Here is a 20,517-nt window from a genome sequence, read left to right on the forward strand (position 1 = left end):
ATTGTACTGTGGCATTTGGCGATTTATCGACCGGTTTGGCCAGGTTTGTGTGTTTGAGCAGAATATGCGAACTTGGCATGCTGTCGACTGACTCGGGTGTGCTAACGTGGCACATAAAGAGTTGAGGGGACAACAAGAAAGGTGCAAGGTCACAAGCCTGATGCAGACATGGTTCATATTACATAACAGACTGAGGTAAATTAATCACGGCAGCAACTACCATAGCATTACAGTTCACAAGATTTCTGCTTCAACGATATGTTGACATTGTCGGTTTATATCATAACAAGTTTATCATACTGCAGTACTCATGGAATTTCCCTGTTTAGAATGCCAATTATAACCTTGTGAGGAACATACAGCCAGTTCATATCTAACACAACTGTTTAATATACTCTATAAAGATTTGCTGCTTGTTCATGCAGAAGAATATGGCTATGCTGATATCTTTGACTTTTGACAATTAAAAAGCATCAATGATGTAGGTAGTTTTGATCTCAAATTTCACTTTATGATTACAAAATTTACCCCAGATGACACTTCATTCTTCCGGACCTAATATTCCAAAAATCTTAACATGCCATCCAGGCACAATTCAATCATTACACCGCAGACAAATTTTATTTTTTTATTTTTTTATTTTTTTTTGCTGCAACGTGTTGTTGTTATAAGCAGTTGATGGTAAGCCAGATAATGCCTGGGGGTTCCAATTGCTATTGTTTACAGAGCTTGGAATCCAATTCGAAAAGCTTGTATTGTGTGATACAAAGGTACACAGATATTTTGTAAAATTCAATGTTACTTCATGATTGTAACTATTGCAGTACTGCCTGGAGAGATTAATGTCTCCTGCACACAGGAAGTATACCATGTGTAGCACAGAATGGATTACATAAATTGTGATACACAGTTGTACAACATCATGGGGCAAAGTATTCTGAACATAACTGTAAAGTTTAAACGAGTCTTGGTCTTACATTATCAAATATTTCCCACAGTACGCCTACATTAAAGATATGTATAGCGTAGGGATTCTTGGGTGGCCCTGATTCATTCATAGCCCACCAGGGTACATTTGAAAACCACAAGTAACACCGGTTGGTGAATATGTGCATCGAAGCATACACTCATCGGTAACAGTCGACTCCAGTTGAGATTCTTTGACTGGGTGCATATGCTGTACTTGCACACATACTGGCCTATCATTGATAAAGCTGAACACAATTTGTTGCGGGGGTTCCCTAATATTTCCAAGCCAGGCCAGCCTTCCCACTACATGGTATCCCCACTCTACCAGGGCTCCGTTTCAAGAAAGTCTAATGCAAGACTTTTCGCTCATAAGACACACGTAAGAGAGACTTAGTGAAATAGATTTGAAAGTCTCATATACCTACACAATTTTATTATGAGCGACTTTGGCCACTCTGAGATTTATGTAAAGACTTTTACGTCCTGACTTCATGAGTGGACTCCTGGGGCCTGTTTTATAAAGAGTTGCAATTGATCTTGCACTCAAAGCATAACTTGGTGAATCAAACGTAAGTTCAAAATTGAGCATAAGTCCTGTCTCATAAAGACACTTACTCTTGATTCCAAGAAAAATCAAGCATAACTTTCAATAGATTGAGCTTAACTTGTGCTCAATCGCAGAGTTGTTTATGAAAAGTAATTTGCGATTGATCGCAACTCACGCTCAATCTTTATGAAACAGGCCCCTGGTCTTTAAGGGTCTGTCGGCTCCGGGACTTGAAGAGAGTGGTCATTTGCCCTTCTTCCTGCCCCTCCTGGATGGCCGGCCCTCTGGGGACGGGGAGGCTCCAATGGTGATCTGCCCCTCCTGAATCTCTTGTCTCGTCCTCTCGGGAGTCTTGTTCAGTGTCTCCTGGGCCTCTATGAAGAACATGACGTCACGCAGCTGGTCTTTCAGATCACTGATCTCCTGCAGGGCACACCACACACACAGACAGGTTGACAGACAGACAGACCGACAGACATAGGTAGGAAGGCAGATACAGTGTATATAGGCAGCCAGACAGACAGGCAGACACAGAGGCAGACAGGCAGACAGACATAGGCAGGAAAGTAGATATACATGCAGACAGACAGACATGCAGACAGGCACACACATAGACATATGACAGAGACAGAAAAAAGACAAGCCAAACAAACAGACAGAAACAGAGTTATGCGTAATGACTGCAAAAGCTATACACACAAACATGTGACAGACCTAATGTTGCTGGAGACTGCTATTGAGGGCAAACTGCTTGGGTGCCTCAATAGCACTTGCTCCTGTACTGCATCCAAAATATTAAATTTTGTATAACTTACAATAAAGTACACGATACCTTACAATAAGCTCTCTCCTGGCAATACTGAGCACATTTACACAGTACAAAATGTGTGTAAACTCTGATGATGATGCCCCCCCTTTTTTTTACATTCATGGATCTGTTTGATATTCTTATCCTTGATACATAATGATCGCCATTCCCATCCCTGACAGACACATAATGTTTACAGCATTTACACTACTACAGAACATATTCCACAAAAAAGACTCGAGTAGCAATGAAGTCCATTGAATCAATGGTACAAAGTGTTATGCTATACTAGTAGTATAAAGAACACACAATATTTGTTGATATGCTTTACTTGGGTTCAAGCCAAAGATGGCTGATGCAGAAAAAAACACACACACTCTTAACCCTAACTAGGCCGGGCTATTTAGGTAGATCATAGAGGGGGGGGGGCCTCCCAGGCCCCCCTCCAGATCTCGGCCATCGACCGCACGATTGCGACGAAAATTGGCACACACATTGCCTATGACGTAATCTAAAGTACCACGAAGTTAAATTTAAAAAAAATGATCATTTATGCAAAATTATGCTAATTTATGCATAATGATGCATGGAATCAGACAATTTGGTATAAATCACTAAATAAAGCTCAAAATGGGCACATTTTTTGTGTTAACATTCTTTTTAGTGTCCTGAGCAAATATAAGAGAAAAAAATTGTGCCATCACAAAAAATTTCTCAAGTATTTTATTGTTTTTTGAATTTTTTATGTATTTCATTGTTTTTTTTCTTTATGTTTTTCATTGTTTTTTCGATGAAACTTGTCCGCGACATTGTTCCGAACAAGAAAATATGTTATCAATTGATTTTAATCAATAAAACCCCAAAATAATTATGCTTTTATGAAATTTGCCTGTGAGCACAGTTTGCATTGAAATTGTACACGAATTCACGTTTTTGAGCAATTTTGGTCTGACAGGCATGTACATATTTATGCGCAACTTCAGAACCGCGCGCCCGGGCATCGCAAATCGCAAAAGAAAAAAGTCATATAACGTCGCGGCGATAGCTTTTCGCGTTAGCGATACATCGTGCGGAACGTCGAGGGGGGGGGCCTCGGAGGCCCCCCCCCCCCGGCCTAGTTAGGGTTAAATGCATAATATCTTATTTTCGTACACGATAGTGCCATCCCGCTATTTACTATCGGGCAATGCCATAATAAACACCAAAGTTTCCAGCAGTATATTTTCTAAGTTTGTCCCAGCCATTGAGAAAAAAAGGTCTTTGTGATACTTACCGCTGACTTCTGCTTGCTCTCTTCCTCCAGCTTTGTTTCTAGGCTCATCACTTTCTCCTGCCAAACCGACTGGTTGGCTCGCAGACACTTGTTCATCTATTCAAACACACAGTGGGATAGACAATAAAAATCATTACAATAGTGTTTTCTAACATTCAAATGGCAGCAAGAAAGTAGAGCTTCAAACTTGGTTTGTACAGAAGACTGGCAGTGTATTTTTGCACATATGGATGGGGGTTCTGGACACAACTAGCATCATTTGAGTTGAAAATGAAGGTCTGTTATGTTAACATGCACATATGGCGAATTGATGGTGATTACATAACATCTTCATTACTGGTAACTTCTTTCCACTTGAGGTGGTAAATACTGATTCAATACAGACAAAATCCTGGTGTAAAAGGCCTATGATTGCATCACATAACCAGTGCCACATAAGAGAGTCTGGCCAACTCGGTGCAATTGGTCCATAGCTGGTCTCGTGACCTATGTGGAGCCATGTCGTTGGCGAAGAGAGCACATACTCATCAGTGCCCATTCTGAACGAAGCTCTACTTTATTAGCTCACTTTGATTATGACGTCTGAGCATACACACTAACCCTCTAATGCGTAATACCCCAAGCAACAACATGGCATCCAATTCAGCAGTTGGCTAGAGTCTCTTTACATGATATGACAAAGCACATAACATCAACACACTGGCCTGGCCGCAACTTACCTCCAGCTCTTCAGACAGCTGCCCCAGCACCTTGCCAAGCTTTTCCGACAGGAAGGCCGCCTTCTTCTCGGCCACTTGCTTCTCCTTGTTTGTCTTCTGGAGCTCTCTCTCCATCCGGTCTCTCTCTTCCATCATCTTCCTAGACCGCACCTCCACGTCGGATACCTATGGGCAGAGAGTGCCACAAGTCATTGGGTTGCATCATGGATGTTCATGATAAGATCCCAGAGTGATAGTCATACACCTATCTATCAGTACTTCTGCATTGCAAAACAGATTTACACATTATGGTGCCAATCAAACAGGCACTGGGCAGAGATGCCAACATTGTAAAAAGCAGTGTATTTTTAGTGGAAAAACAGTATTTTCACCTTTCATGCAAAAGATGTGTATAGTACATGTACTATTTTGGAAAATGTCACCAGGGTATTTCCAATGAACACTACAGTATTTTAGGCAAAAAAAATAAAAAATAAAAAATACTGGAAAAAAATTGCAGGTTGAGAATGACAGTGTGGGGCCACCAGAGGGACAAGGGCATTATAAATTATAAAAACTGTTGTAAACTTGACAGACAGCATGGAAGAGAGGGCATGATCACTGTATAGTATGCTGGCATCTGGTCTTGGGGTCAAGGTAATGAAGAATTACAAAGTAAGTTGTGAGGGGAGGCTATCAATTACCAGAGGAGTCCTCTGAGGGTATGTGAAGTACCACATGATGTCATAAAGTTTCAATGTTCCTTCAAAACTCTGCAGCTTAACAAGGCCAGATATGCAAGAGCACAAACAAACTGCGGTCTCAAGAGTGTGGTTACAGTCCTATTCAGTTGCACTGTGCAATATACTCGTCTATTACAAACTTACAAATTTTTTAGCACTGCATGATGTGAATATAGCAAGCACTATGCCTTGGGTAAGATTTTACCTGAGCAAGTGCATCGGTCTCTATCCTGGTCATCTTCTCCTCATAATACAATCTCTGCGACTCCAGCTGACTGTTCAGGAGGTATGTGTACTGGACAGAAAGAAGGAACAACAGTGAAGGAAATGGTTGTTCATGATATCCACTTGTACAGATATCTCTTCGCAGGGTTTCAATTCGGCTTTGACAGAAGTATGTGAATGAAGTTCTTTCTTTATAGTGAAATCTATATGTATCAAATATCATACAACAAATGTTTTTAGATGTGATTTTATCAAGTGTGCATCTCAGCCATGTGTATGGAACAAAATAGTTATTTTTTATATATCAAAATCATCAGCATTTTCTTATTACATAAATCGAAGCTATTACGACAATTTAAGTGGCTCAGAAATATTCACCAATAATGCTAGAAATTAGGATGAATTAGTATTTTAATCACCTGGACAAGGCTATTCTACGCCAAGAGATAGGCCTGTTCATATAGACATGGCGGGATCTCATGTTACGATGTTATTCTAATGGACCAAATCAGAGTGGGAAAAGAATGACTGAACATTCTTCTGGATAATATTCAATTAGTGGATAAATCATATCACACTCAGATTTGAAGTTAGTTCCCATGTTATTTTTGCGACCATGGATTCCTCCATTCTAGTAAAAGCTGATTACCAGGTGGTACCTCTCCCATTTTCAAATCAAATGAGCACATTGCTAAAGGATGATTTTGATGCCTCAAAAAACAATCCCCCCCCCAAAAAAAAAAAAAAAAAAAAATGACAATGCCTTTGATTCTAGTAAAAGCTGATTACCAGGTGGTACCTCTCCCATTTTCAAATCAAATGAGCACATTGCTAAAGGATGATTTTGATGCCTCAAAAAACAATCCCCCCCCCCTCAAAAAAAAAGAAAAGAAAAAGACAATGCCTTTGATATTGTATTGAGTGAGAAGATTCCAATTTTGAATTTGTAATCTTATTGAACTGCTTTCTAGTTTTGCAAGTTCAATGGGAGTGTTGAAATGTCGCCCTGTGGAGGAAAAGGTGCTAAGAACATGAACAAGAATCCAGGGTCACTAACATTTTGACCCCCCCCCCCCTTTTTTTTTATAAATTCATATACACTTTTTTTTTTTGATGTCCTCGTTCCTTTTGTTGGAATATTTGTTTTATGATGAATAGTGCTTTATCATGCATATATAATGGTTCAAATGATAGCTATTGATATATGCTTTACACACTGAAGACTACTGCTAAGTGAAGCATGTATCTGTGGGGGTAAATGGAATTTTCATACTTAATCAAAGTTTGTAATTGTATTTTGTACTGCTGATAATTTCAGATTATTTTTGCAGTCATTATCTTGTTAGTTGAAGTCTTTGGGCAAAAATCATTCAAAAATACACAATGTATTTGCTTTTCCATTCTTTGCATTCTTTTTTAGTTGCGTTTTTTTTTTTTTGTCCATTTTGCAACAGGTTCTATTACACCATGTACTTATGTATTGATTCCTAATACATTTCATAAAACAAGACATTTAACATTCATTCCAAATGGATGAACAAATTAACAGAATGTTCATAACTTCACACTGTACCATTATGTGCATTTCCTTTAAAACAGTACAACTAAATTTCTGCTAACTGTTCAATTCTGGGACAAGCAGGCAGTGCAAAAAGTTTAGAAGTGCATTTCATATTAAAAAACAAAACTTTCTTATTCCTAGATATGGTATCGCTATGACTTAAAATATGAGAGGATTGTTTGCTTGATTGTTTGTTTGTTTGTTTGATTTAGGTTACTTTCACATTAGATAATGTTGTGTCTTGGAGTTTGCATTTTAATTAGTATTTTGGGCTTTTATGATCTATCATTAAAATCTGTATATCTGTGCTTCATTCTATTTTTCATTTTTCTGAATTTTGCAGAATGACTCAAGTTGCAATATTTTGTTTGCTTTTGTTTCTAGTGGAAATAACGGAAATGATGGTAAAATTCAAACTCTGTCCCATAATTAAACAATCTACCATGTCTCCACAACATTTTGGCATAGGACCTTACCTCCAGGGTAAGAGCATCAAACTTTTCTTCACACACTTCGTCTCCGTTGGCTCGCTCCCACTCCACTGGTTTGCCATCACTTTTGCTCTGCACCAACCTGTGCACGTAGTTGTCTGCAATCCAACAACATTACGACAGCATTAAAGCTCTTTATAGTCAATTCATACCAGGTCATATCAATTGAACCTGACAAAATGATTGAAGATCGACAGCTGAGAAAGAGAAGATTGTTAACTCCAATAGCTTCTTAACTGGTAGTGCCTAATAGGTGACTTGTGCATTACCTTTTGATGTCACGTTTGCACAGAAAGAAAAAGAAAACAAGTTTTTGTGGATAGACATCAAAGTCATTTACAGCACTAGCCGAGGTTTAGATTCACAAACTGGTTAAGATTCTACAGACGAATTTGATTCAAAATATTTACACGAACACCACTATCACAATATTCACTGTGAAGAATAGCAAGTTTACAGGAAAATGAAGGAAATCAGGTGCAAGTTTCTTCACTTTGTCTCCCTCTACAAATTAAATTTGTGAAGATCGCAACTGCTGATCTGTAAATTAACAAACATGTCGGAAAAAAGGAACCAGTGGGAATATCTTTCTTTCAAATGAAGGAAATCTTGCCATGATGAAGAACCGTATCAGGGCAATTACCCCCGCGGACAATTACCTCATGGCTAAATACTGGTTAGTGATGCCCCATGAAGAAACTCACCTCCAGCATAATCCCACACTCTCTGTTTGCCCAGCTGCATGGCGTAAGTATGCTGGGTATCTTCAAAGTGGCGATAGGCATGTGCCTCTACGTACCGACCACACCCTATGTGACCACACACTAGACATATCCATAGACTCTAAAAAGTGAATACAAAACAGGGGCCAAAATTTTAATGACACAAACTGGAAAATGATTATTCATTCATTCATTCATTCATTTTATTGTCCATAAAATGGAAAATCTTCATGAATTACGTGGCAAACATAATTACACATAAAAACAGCACACATGCCAAACTGAGACACAAAAGATAACAAAACAACACATATAACATTAATTCATTGTATAAATAACACAGACATCTTTACAGGGCAAGTCCAAGATAATGTCCCCTCAGATGCTCAAAATTCATCTTGATTTTATCAAAAAGTTATTGATATCATCTTGTAGCCAAAGAGTTAAATCATATGTTTCCAGCAAAGAAAATATTGAATTATGCAAATTTATGCAAGAAATATGGCCTTGATTTGCATAAATCAAAAACAAACCTTACGTATGGGACAAATTATAAATATTCATCTAAAATCAGTTGAATTTGTCCTTGACCTAGTTCCTTTATGGACATGACCCCTGTATGAGTTAGTATAATCTGCAATTGGTAAGACAAGGTCAGCACATTAATTATGCAAATTATGCACTTTCCCAGAACATAGTGTCCCATACGTAAGGATTTGAGTATGTTTTTTTAAGTTTTTTCTGAAGATTTGTAACATTGACCAATCATACTTTAGGAAGTTCTAATTTATTCATTTCAACTCCAGATTAGCAAAACTAAATGAGGAAATTTAATTAGTCCTTCATCTTATAACTAATTAAAGTTTGCTTACGTATGGGACAAATGCCTTACGTATGGGACATTACATGCAAAGTGAATGGGAAAACCGCCTTTTGACATGGATGCTATATGTCCTTACATTTGTTTGGTTAATGGTTATCTTTGCACCTACTCTGAAGAATATGTCTATATATCTGCCTCTCCTACTCAGATGACCTCAGGGAGAGTGTAAGAACAGCATTATTGAGTCATTCTATGATTAAGAAAGGAAAATAAAGAATATTCATTTATACTTGTAATTTCTTATTTTCATTACAGGCTGTGCAGCTGGTCTTGAATTAACATTCCCCGTTAACATTTTGATATTGGACATTTTCTTAATTCAGTTATCATTTTCAACTTTACCTCTCTACAAAATGACTTTGTCCAAGAATGGGATTCTCTGAGTGTCATTTTAGGTGCAGTACACTGTTCAGCATGTACCACAGGTTGTACAGCCTCAAAAGCGAAATCAAAACAATTGTGCTTATGGCGCGCATCAATGACAACATTATAGGTCTTACTGAAAAGAAAAATCACTTAAGGTGTGAGCAGGTAACTTTGTCATTACTTGAGTTGATAGCAAAGGAAAAACCCTATGAGAGTACACTTGTACTTTTTATTTTGATATGATTGTTAATATTTCAACTGTTCACCCTCAGAATATGTCATGACTTATCAAGGTCATGAACATGATTTCTGAAAATCCTGTAAAATGAAGACTATAGTTTACATTTGCTATAAACCACAATATCAATACTGGTTCTGTGGTTGGAGTGCTAAAAACACAAATTACACAAACAAATAGGAAATTCAATTTTCTTTTCTATTTTGTGTTTGAAGAGACAGATGTGCTCTGAGACACCTTCATCAACTCATACTTACTTTGTACCCCACATCTACACAATTATCAACATACACTGCAATCTGGTAGTGTATGATCAAATGAGGTTATTAGAATTTATTCAAAATTGTAATTTGCAGATCAGTGAGTTACTTAAGTGTTTCAAATCTAGATTTGAATGTGCAAATGATAATCTTTCCTGTATCACTACACAAGCATGTATGTATGTACAAAGTAGCACAAATTTTGTCGTCTTTGGTTTCATAGACACGAAGCCAAGCAATTTGAAAAAAAAAAACAGAAACAGCATTGGTACATACATTCTTCTATCTCCTTAAAATCTAAAACTTTCATTAAAATTTGATTGATATTGCAGTTCAGCTAAAATTCACATGGCAAAACATGATGATTACAGAGCAAAATGAAGTACTCTTGTTGTTGTGTTTTGTGCTGCATTTCAAACAATTATAAAGCTTTATAAAAACTTAGACAACTTGCAAGGTAAGCCTAGAGCTACTGAAAGTACCCACTTCAAACTGTATCTGCAAATACATTGTACATGACATTTGATTCTAAAGTTGAAATTATCAAGACTACAAATTAGTTATTGTACATGTACATGTATGCTATATCAAGGTCACAAGCTAGAATTTGCTCATTTTTTTTTTCATTTGATGAAAAAATATTGACTAGAGTAATTACAAATGGGCTAGAAATAGAGTGTCAGTATACTATATCTGCATGTGTAGACATCATGAGGACAGTGTTAATGCATGACGGAATCCAAACTAAGACATTTAATTGTAAATTGATAATTACTTTTATTTGTTTTATTTTAGCTTTTGCTGGGTACCTGAACCGGGAAAGTACCCACTTAGAAGTCTATTTCATTTGTTACATGTTGTAGCATGATTTGTGGAACTAAATATGACACTATGGGGAAATTTAAAGTCATTCCCATGAATGCATTTGTGCACTAAAGACAAATGTCCCATACGTAAGTTGAGCCATGTCCCATACGTAAGGTGTACTTTCGTTAATTAAACCAACTTCATGAAAATATGCTTTATTCTTTTGCAGTGAAACTTTGCTGAAAGATACTTCAGTATTGTACCTTTCTTCACTTCCAAACAGAACTTGATCAGTAAGGTACTTTCAGAGAATTTTCAGTTCAAACTTTATTTTGAAAAATCCAGTTTTTCTCTGGTCCCATACGTAAGTTGGCATATTTTTCTTAATAAAATAATCAACCCAAGGTCAAATGACACCAAACTTAAACACAATATTCTTCTCAAGGATACCAGTCCTCCTGATGATAAACAATAAAATCCAAGTGCTCCTTCATTACTTTTCAGAGGTTTGAAATCTCTGAATGTCCCATACGTAAGGTGCGCGATATCTTGGACTTGCCCTACACCAGAATAATATCTCTTCACAGTCATAATTTGCAACAAAAAATGCCAAGAATTTGCTACAACACAAAAGGTAAATAACAAATACACACACAAAACATAAAAAATGAAACAATGAATTATAAGATATCAATAACATCAATATGTAGATGGTAAAAAATACCAAACTTGGGACACAGTCAGAATATGTGTAAAATAGGATTGTCTCTGATTTTTTTCTTTTCTTTTTGGGGTGGGGTGGGCTATTGACAGGATATGTGTGAAATAGGATTGTCTCTGATTCTTTTTTTTTTTTGGGGGGGGGGGGATGGGGTGAGCTAATGACAGGATATGTGTGACATAAGAATAAGCTAATGACAGGAAGGGTTGGTGTAGGACAAGACTAGGTTGTATGCTTGCTTTATCTCACTAACCTCTTGGGCACCACACTGAAAACACTTGTTGTCAACTGAAGGCTCTGGGGTTTGGTTATATCTACAGACTGGGCAGCTGCAACAAAGAAAGTCCAGGAATTGAGATGCAAATAGGAAGAGAAATAAAAACAAATTGACTAATAGACATTCATATGAATTTGGACAATGAAGCAGTCACAGGAGTGTGACATCGAAGTAATGACAACTACAAAATGTAAATTTGCATATATAACGACATGCAAAAAGATACATCGACACATGTACCAAACTGCCTGCTTAAAGTACCATCACATTATAGAATAAAAACATACAAACTTTAACTTTGTTTTTTCTCATGGGCATGTTCTAGCCTCTTTTCTATTTCTTTGTTTCAGAAATGTTGTTGGGCCACACATACACTTTCACACATCTTGCTCAGGAATTGTGACTTTTTTTTTGTTTTTGTATTATTTGTCTATTTTCTGTTTTGTTGTGGTTGTTGCTGTTATTGTTATTGTTGTTGGATTTTGTTTTTGCTTTGTTTTGTTCAATCCTGACCCAGCCCTCCAATGTTAGCCCACTATCATGTTGTGTAGTCTTCCCATGACACCCATCCCTCACCTTGTGTCTCCCCATTTGGTCAGGCAGCTGCCATGGAAAGTATGATTGCACAGAATGGTCAGGATGCCCTCCACAGAGTCCTCCATGCGCTCCAGACAGATATTACACGTTGGCAGCTCGGTGAGGCCTGGTGTGGCAAGACTAGCACCCTGTAGTGTGGGGAGCAAAACGCCACACACAATCGATCCTTCTGGTTAGTACCAGTGATGCACAAATTAATAAAAATGACACTAATATCTTACTTTCACATTGTTGCCTTATCGATGTAACTAAATTTTTCTTTTTTCAATTTTCATCTTTTTACATTTTCAAAGTGACTAGTTCTATACAATAGTCAATAGGACATGTAAATCTCATATACACTGCCTGAATTACAATATTTACATAAAGACTGTTCAAAAAGATATACAGTTTGCTATGATTTTGGCAGTTAATCACCATCAAAACTACACACAAATAGTTCAACCATTTTCCCTTCAGTTTGAATGCCCTATTTTTTCAAGGGTAGCTAGGAATTTACATTTTGCATGTGCATAGAAACAGGCAAGCATTCTCGTTTGTGCACAATGGCCTGAATTCTCAAAGGTGGAATAACTTTATTACACTGCTTATTCCGCCGATTTAACCCTATTAAGCCCAAGCTATTTTGACCCCTCGCAGGCCCAAGGGGGGGCACATTGTGCCCCCCCCCCATATAACTTTTTTATTATTTGATGTATCATCGTCATATTTGGCACGTGGATAGAGTAACTCATACTCTACATGATCGTACATTTGAATTTTCACAAGGTCACCCATGGAGGGTGCTATTTACAAAAACAAGTAGGAAATATGCTAAAAACATGATTTTTCGGTATAATTTCTTTATCCCCATTATATATGTCTTATCATAGACCAATTATTTTCATATTTGTCACAAATGATAAGCACGTGGAATTTTGTTATTTGTTATGTTTGAAATTTCCCAAGGTCACCACATGGGGGCGCTATTCATATCAACATAGTGATACATTATGAGACCTGAGATGAAATGTTTGGGATGGGTACATGTATAGTTATGACATTTCATATTTGCATAATAGTGGAATTTTGAGATTGCAAATTGAAATATGATAAACTAATGATATTAGAGGCATAACTTGGGTGAAGGAATCAAAATAAATCCAAATATAAGGGCAATCTGTAGAAAATAGTATTGTTTTCAATTATCTCTAGATTATATATATTGTTTTATGCATTTATCACATAAAAACAAAGGAAATAATAAGAAAAACTTTCCAGGACCATGATTACTTCAAATTTTGCTTCTTCAACAAATTTCAGCCAAGAAACACCCATTTCATACACTGTAATGCTGTTAAATGAAATGGGAACAGAAAAAATATGCAAAATCTGACTGACATGGTTGTCAGTTTATGGTTGCCATGGCAACCAGCAACATCAAATACACCTAAATTATATATCAAAATGTTCGCAATAAGATTTTAGGAAAAGTCACCAAATTTGGTTGAAATCGGATTAAGGACAAAGGAGTGGCAAATGAAAATCTGGTAGGGGGGCACAATGTGCCCCCCTTGGGCTTTATAGGGTTAATACGCCTCTTATGCAAATCAGGCCCTAGTGACGTAAAATGACGCGATTCATTCCCCGGAATCTATTCTCAAAGGTGGAATAACTTATTCCGCGGAATAGTTATTCCAGCTTTGAGAATTCGGGCCAATGAGTGCACTGGGATTCATACAAATGACAGAGTTCAGAGAAAGGGGTAGAAGCAGTACTCACTTCACATGACTTCATGCATTCTACTCTAGAGACATACACCAAGTAGCAGATGAAGTCATCAAATGAGTTGTAAGGTTTGCCATTGTATTCCTTGTAGAATTCATCTGCATGGCTCTGGAAATGAAAAGAAAATATATTGATCATGCATTACACATACAATGTAAATTAATTTTGTATTTCAGTTTGTGTTTATTTTTCCCCGGTTAGTGCTTATAAGTACTTAAAAGACAAAATCATTTTAAGGACATCAAATACTCTACATCTTTTCAGTTCTTTTTCAATTCATTTTCATTTCTCTTAAAGGACAAGTTCACCTTCATAAACATAAGGATTGAGAGAATGTAGCAATATTAGCAGAACACATCATTGAAAGTTTGAGGAAAATCGGACAATCCGTTCAAAAGTTATGAATTTTTGAAGTTTTAATGCAGTAACCACTGGATGAGAAGACTACTGCATTGTATGAATAACTTAGATGTCACATGCGTACAACAATATAAGGAAAATACAAAGAGAATTTCACAAAATTTCATCTTTTGAAAAAAAGTACACATTCCCTTGACTCGTTACCGACATATGTTAGGGGTAATATCATTCCCCCTGCCTTTAGAAAGAGGCAAGTCAAGTGCTCTTTTATTATGCGAAAAAAGTGAAAATATGTTGGATTTTCTTTACATTTTCTTTATACTGTTGTACGCATATGACTCACAAGCTGTAGTAGTCTCCTCATCCAGCGGTTCCAACACAAAAATTTTAAAAATTCATAACTTTTGCATCGATTGTCCAATTTTCCTCAAACTTTCACTGATGTGTTCTACTAATATTGCTGCATTCTCTCAATCCTTATGTTTATGAAGGTGAACTTGTCCTTTAAAGTAAACAATACTGTAAAAGAGGATATTTTTGTATGACTAATTTTTCGTGATCAGCTGGGTAAGAAGGGTTTCGCATGTTTTCAATTCCGCGGAATAAAGACATCATCTACTGGAACATCATGGCAAGCAAAAGTATTCGCCTGCTTTTATTTTCGCGCTAGTTTCTGGTTGCGCAGAATACGCGAAAATTTCAACATCGCGAAAATGTCCACTTTTACAGTATAATAATCGTATGGCAACACAATCTACATAAGGGTATTTAATAGTGAGTGGTACGGTACAATCACTGCTTACAAAAGAAAGTCTCATAATTTGCTTTATGATTTGCCTCGAGAATCCCCTAAACGGAACAGAAACTCACTTGATTTCTGAACTTGATGAGGGTCATGTACTGGTTTGGGTTGGAGTCCCGAATGATGCGGACATGCTCAATGCCCTCGGCCAGGGGAGCAAAGAACTGAAGAAGGTCATGGCAGATGAGGGACGCGGGGACAGCCAGAGCACAGATCATGTCACTCCGATGGATGCCCTCATCCAGAGAGGTCATTTGACTGCAAATAAAGACTTTTAGTGATAATCATCCACATACACCTACATAGTTTACCGCGCATAATGCAAGCAGTTTGTGCTTAAAGGGATGATATAGTATTGGTTCAGATGAGGATTGAGCTTTTGACTTTTTGCAAGATACTTATATGAAATGTTACGGAGCATACAATTCTAAGAGGAATTCATAATTTTTGAGGAAAATCAGTTTTGAAATTGCCGAGATATATATATAAAAAAAAGTAAAACAAAGCAATCCTAATAAAAGATGGGTCCCACTGTTTATTAGGATCCCTGATAGTTGTTTTGGATATCTCAGCCATTTCAAAACCGATTTTCATCAAATAAACTTTGAATTACTCTTAGAATTACATGCTTCTTCATATTTCAAAAGAGGTTTCTCATTTTCTCTCTCAAAAAAGTTGGATACCTGAAGCCCCATCTCAACCACAACTATACTATCCCTTTAACAAGAGTATATAGTAGCAGAGTAAAAAAAAAATAAATAAATAAAAAATCTTCTGTGAAGTGAACACAGAAGTACAAAAATCATATCACATCAAGTGCAAAAATTGCATTGTACTCAATGAATCAATTCATTGGCACAATGAAATATCAGATGCTTGTGGCCCCTGCCCTGCAATGAGCTCATTTTACCTGCTTATTTTCGTACAATGCACATTGCATATTACAAAGATATTATCATATTAGGCAAGTCTCATAAAAACAGCAGACAATTTTGGTAATTTCCTTGATAATACTTTTCAGGAACAAAAAGCATGGAAGTACAATGTGTTATTTCTGGTAAATACTGAACTGATAAAAAACAACACTTCACGTCAAAATCCTGGAAGTTTCCATTTGAAATGAGTTGCGTGTCTAACATCCACATGTAAACATTTCCATAAACATCACTTTGCTGCAAAGTATTCATATACACTTTTGATTAAAGGACAAGTTCATCTTCATAAACATAAGGATTGAGAGAATGCAGCAATATTAGTAGAACACATCAGTGAAAGTTTGAGGAAAATTGGACAATCGATGCAAAAGTTATGAATTTTAAAAATTTTTATGTTGGAACTGCTGGATGAGGAGACTACTACAGCTTGTGATATCATATGCATACAACAGTACAAAGAGAATGTAAAGAAAATTCAACTATTTTCACTTTTTTCGAATAATAAAAGAGCACTTGACTTGCCTTTCTAAAGGCATGAGCAGGGGAATAATATTACCCATAACATATGTCGGTAACGAGTCAAGGGAATGTGTATTTTTTTCAAAAGATGAAATTTTGTGAAATTCTCTTTATACACTGTATTTTCCTATATTGTTGTATGCATGTCACATCATGCACTGCAGTACATAGTCTTCTCATCCAGCGGTCACAGCACAAAAACTTCAAAAATTCATAACTTTTGAACGGATTGTCCGATTTTCCTCAAACTTTCAATGATGTGTTCTACTAATATTGCTACATTCTCTCAATCCTTATGTTTATGAAGGTGAACCTGTCCTTTAATTGGAAGTGACTCCTGTAATTGATGATGAAATCTTGCCTATATCTGTTTTTGTGCAACAAAAATTTAACCAAGACGTATGTTTGGTACATTATCAAGCTACATAGTTAACTATGACATACACAAGCATGTATAGGTTTTATCCCACTATTTGTTTAAAAAACTAACAATAACTAAAAGCACTTTCAAAGTACACTATCTTCACTTGTGGGTGTACAGATCATGAAGTGTTACATTAAACAAATTATCATTTAGCATTACAGTGAACAAATATCATTCACCATTACAGTGAATGAATAATCGTGTTAACAAAAAAAAAAAAAAAAAATCACGCTGAGTGAACAGATCATATTTTCTGGTGGGAAAATGTCTGAAATGGCACAAACGTTGCAAAAGAGTCAACATGAAACAAACTATTTTCCTCCAAAAGTACTCACTTTTCCTTGAAGAGATGTACGATGCCTTTTGTGATATCCACCACAGGATTTCCAGAAAAGAATGGGATTCTTCTCCTAAATGAAGCAAGCGGACTCTTACTTGACCTGCCTCCCTCGCTTGTATCCGATGACACTGTAGGAGGACTAGCACCAGAGGAGCCCCGCCTCTCTCTGCCCACACTCGAAGACGCCAAACTCCTCTGCTCCTTCAGGGAAGAGCTGCGCCTCACTTCAGCTTTCTTCCCCTTGTGGAATTTGCCCTCCGCCTGCTCGCCCCTGCTCTTGTCCGAGGTCAACGAATCTTCGTCCGTCAAGTCCGGGGAGGTGATTTCGCTGATGGAGTCACTATTTGTGTCCTTACTGACGTCCCCTGCAGGGGGCGTAACGCTCACCCCAGCAGACTGGTGGCTGGACTTCTCAGATCCCGTGGGTCTGTCCTTCGGCTTGGTGTTCGAGACAACACTGGCATAGTTGGCTTTCGCCTCTGTGCTCTGACTTGTAACCTCATCCTCATACCGCTCTGGGGGGAAAAAAAGGCCACAGGAAGATAACTTTTCTGCAGAAAGTGTGAAAGGTGAGTTTGTCCAACACTGCGTAGTAATGATTAATTGAGACAAATCTTCTTTTCCAGGAAGTTATATGTTATTGATTTTTGTAACCTTGATTTGAACATAATTTGTTCCTTTCTCAAAGTTTGACTGGGTTTCACATAAATTAACCATACCTGTAAGGTTTTGTATCACTTTACCCGGAGAATTTTTCCCAGGTGCATAACTTTTCTCTTTAACAGCCTTGACTGTAAAATACAGAAAAGATAATGGTTGCAATGTCATCACAATCAATGGCCCTATTTTCTAGCAATCCATCCAGATTAACAATTGGACAGCTTAATGAATTATTTAAGCTATTTTCTAACTTTGAATCATTACAACTTGAAAAGAGCTAGCGGCATCTTTAGAAAAAATACAATGTGGTACCCTACTAAGTTAAAGAAAACAATAAACAAAACTGACACAAGATATTTACTATATCTTCATTTGAAGATATTAATTGGGAGATTTGAATACAAGTGAATTATCTTTCATAGGTATTTACCTTCCACAGAATATGTCTCTATCCTGATGCCCTTTTCTTCCCTATTTCCAACACACTTCTCCACTACCGTCTCCAAGCTATCCTCTCTGGCTCCAACTGGGTGGCTGCGCCCGTCCTCCACCCGTTCCCAGGCAACCTGCGGCATGTGCTTGAGGGCATCCTGGCGTGGCTTGGCCATCAGGGCCGGAGGGGGACTGGATGTTAGGAGTGGGGGGCTCTCTGCCATGTTGGGTGATCTGGCTGCAGTGGGGCACAAATTATAAGCAAATTTTCATGGATGTTGTATAATGCACAAAGACTATCACTTCTGACATTATCAATACAATTGCATTTAGTCACAGCTAAACTTTGTGTAGTACAATGTAAAATGACATACGACATGTAGAAGACATTTATATCACAAGTATGACACAACATCAACATTTTCAAAGCAAAAAACAAAAAACAAGAACTCTCACCATGGTTCGACATCTTGTGCCAAAATTCAATTCCGCGGAAAAGCATAGATTTCTAACTGTTAGAAGTCTAGGTTTCTACATGTACAGTAGCTGGCAGTCAGATTTTGGGCAGGGTTATAATCAAATTATGGGCTTGCTTTAATTACTTTTAATACAGCATCTCTGGATATCATTACTGAATGCATGCTCTCCACTCTCTGCCAGTCCTTCGTTTATAATGGGACTGCACTGTATTTACTTGTAACTTTGTACTTTGCTTACAATGAATCACAAAGATGTTGTTTTTGTGCCCCGGCGATAGACCATACACTGTACATCAACTAGCTGTAGCTGTATTCAGTATCCACAGCACCCCCCCCCCCCCCCCCCCCATGGCCATGAAATGCATTTGCACCCCAATCAGAGACTCCAACTCTCCCGCTTTCGACAGGAGATCTCCCGCCGAAAGTCCATTTTTGCAAAATCTCCCATTCTCCCGCTTGAGATTTAATTTCTCCCGCCCTGGCTCTGTGTCTCCCGCTTGACATGATATCTTACTAATTAGTAATTGCCATCATATGTTGAAAAATAAGCCTTAGATAGCACGAGAGAGCATCTAGAACCCTGGAGCTTCCAGGGCCCGCCTGCGCCTAAGGGCCCTGGACCCCGGCCGCTGCAAGGAACTTTGCACTCGTGATGTGCGCTTCGCGCAAAAAGTCTCCCGTTTGCTTGGGGTTTCAGGCGGGAGAATCTCCAGATCAGAAGGTGCTTGCTGGGGTTGGATTCTCTGCCCAATCCAGCCTCCCCGCATGCTGCAAATACACACAGTCATCTGATAATAACGATGTCTCTCAGTCTCATTCATACTTTGACCGAAAGTCTGTCTAATTCCGCGAAAAACTTCTCATTTATAATGATGACATTTGCTGGGTCAGTTTTTAAGCGAAAAACTGACCCAGCAAATGTCATCATTAATAATTTAAATGAGAAGTTTTTCGCGGAATTAGACAGACTTGTCGGTCATATTCATACTGAATAATATCACAGTGCAGAATTCTCTGCAACGATCTTCACTCGACTATCGGATTGAAGAAAACAGATTCGATTTATAGAATGCGGATTGCAAATGAAAAATGAAAATGAACAAGTGGAGGGAAAGAAAAGGACGACGAAAATTTCTTGGTAAACATGGATGGTAAAAGAATTACAATGAATATTCAACAAGAATTTCGAGATGGGATCGAAGCTCACTCACATCTTGAATACAACAACGATGTCGGCAATTCAGATTCGTTGTTGATAGACAGACGAATCACACACAAAGAAACAGACATTAGGACGCTAAGCTGACGGCAATTGCCAATGCTACGTCTTAAGTTCCAACGAAGTCGTTTCTGAAAGTAATGGGGATTGCTGATAGCGGGGCGAAAGATCTTGAAGTTTAAAGATGTAATACTTCGACGTCCAACATCATCGCATTGTCACCTTCCTCCACAGGATCCCTCAGCTTGCGCTTGTTGTTTTGATTGTGAGAGCTCGCTGCTGCTACACCCGTCACGTACGTACAGACGCTTCATTGATCCCTGCATAATAAAAGCACAGTCGTGAATTGCGTAGTAATACTTCCGGGTTATGGCGCAAGAGCGTACGCGTACGC

General features: G+C 37.8%; 1 protein-coding gene across 1 annotated transcript; it reads right to left on the bottom strand.

Moving 5' to 3' along the window:
* Positions 1–1,759: 1,759 nt before the first annotated feature.
* Positions 1,760–20,348, bottom strand: LOC140226986 (BRCA1-associated protein-like). The gene is made up of 13 exons (XM_072307424.1): positions 20,116–20,348; positions 18,424–18,663; positions 17,329–17,848; positions 15,184–15,373; positions 13,948–14,061; positions 12,166–12,314; positions 11,566–11,641; positions 8,020–8,158; positions 7,301–7,413; positions 5,244–5,333; positions 4,317–4,481; positions 3,598–3,693; positions 1,760–1,939 (listed from the first exon to the last, which is right to left on the bottom strand). Exons 1-13 carry the CDS (start codon positions 20,192–20,194, stop codon positions 1,760–1,762), a joined length of 2,151 nt encoding a protein of 716 aa, XP_072163525.1. The 5' UTR covers positions 20,195–20,348.
* Positions 20,349–20,517: the final 169 nt, after the last annotated feature.

Source organism: Diadema setosum, chromosome 4, assembly GCF_964275005.1.
Source record: "Diadema setosum chromosome 4, eeDiaSeto1, whole genome shotgun sequence".
Taxonomy (NCBI): domain Eukaryota; kingdom Metazoa; phylum Echinodermata; class Echinoidea; order Diadematoida; family Diadematidae; genus Diadema; species Diadema setosum.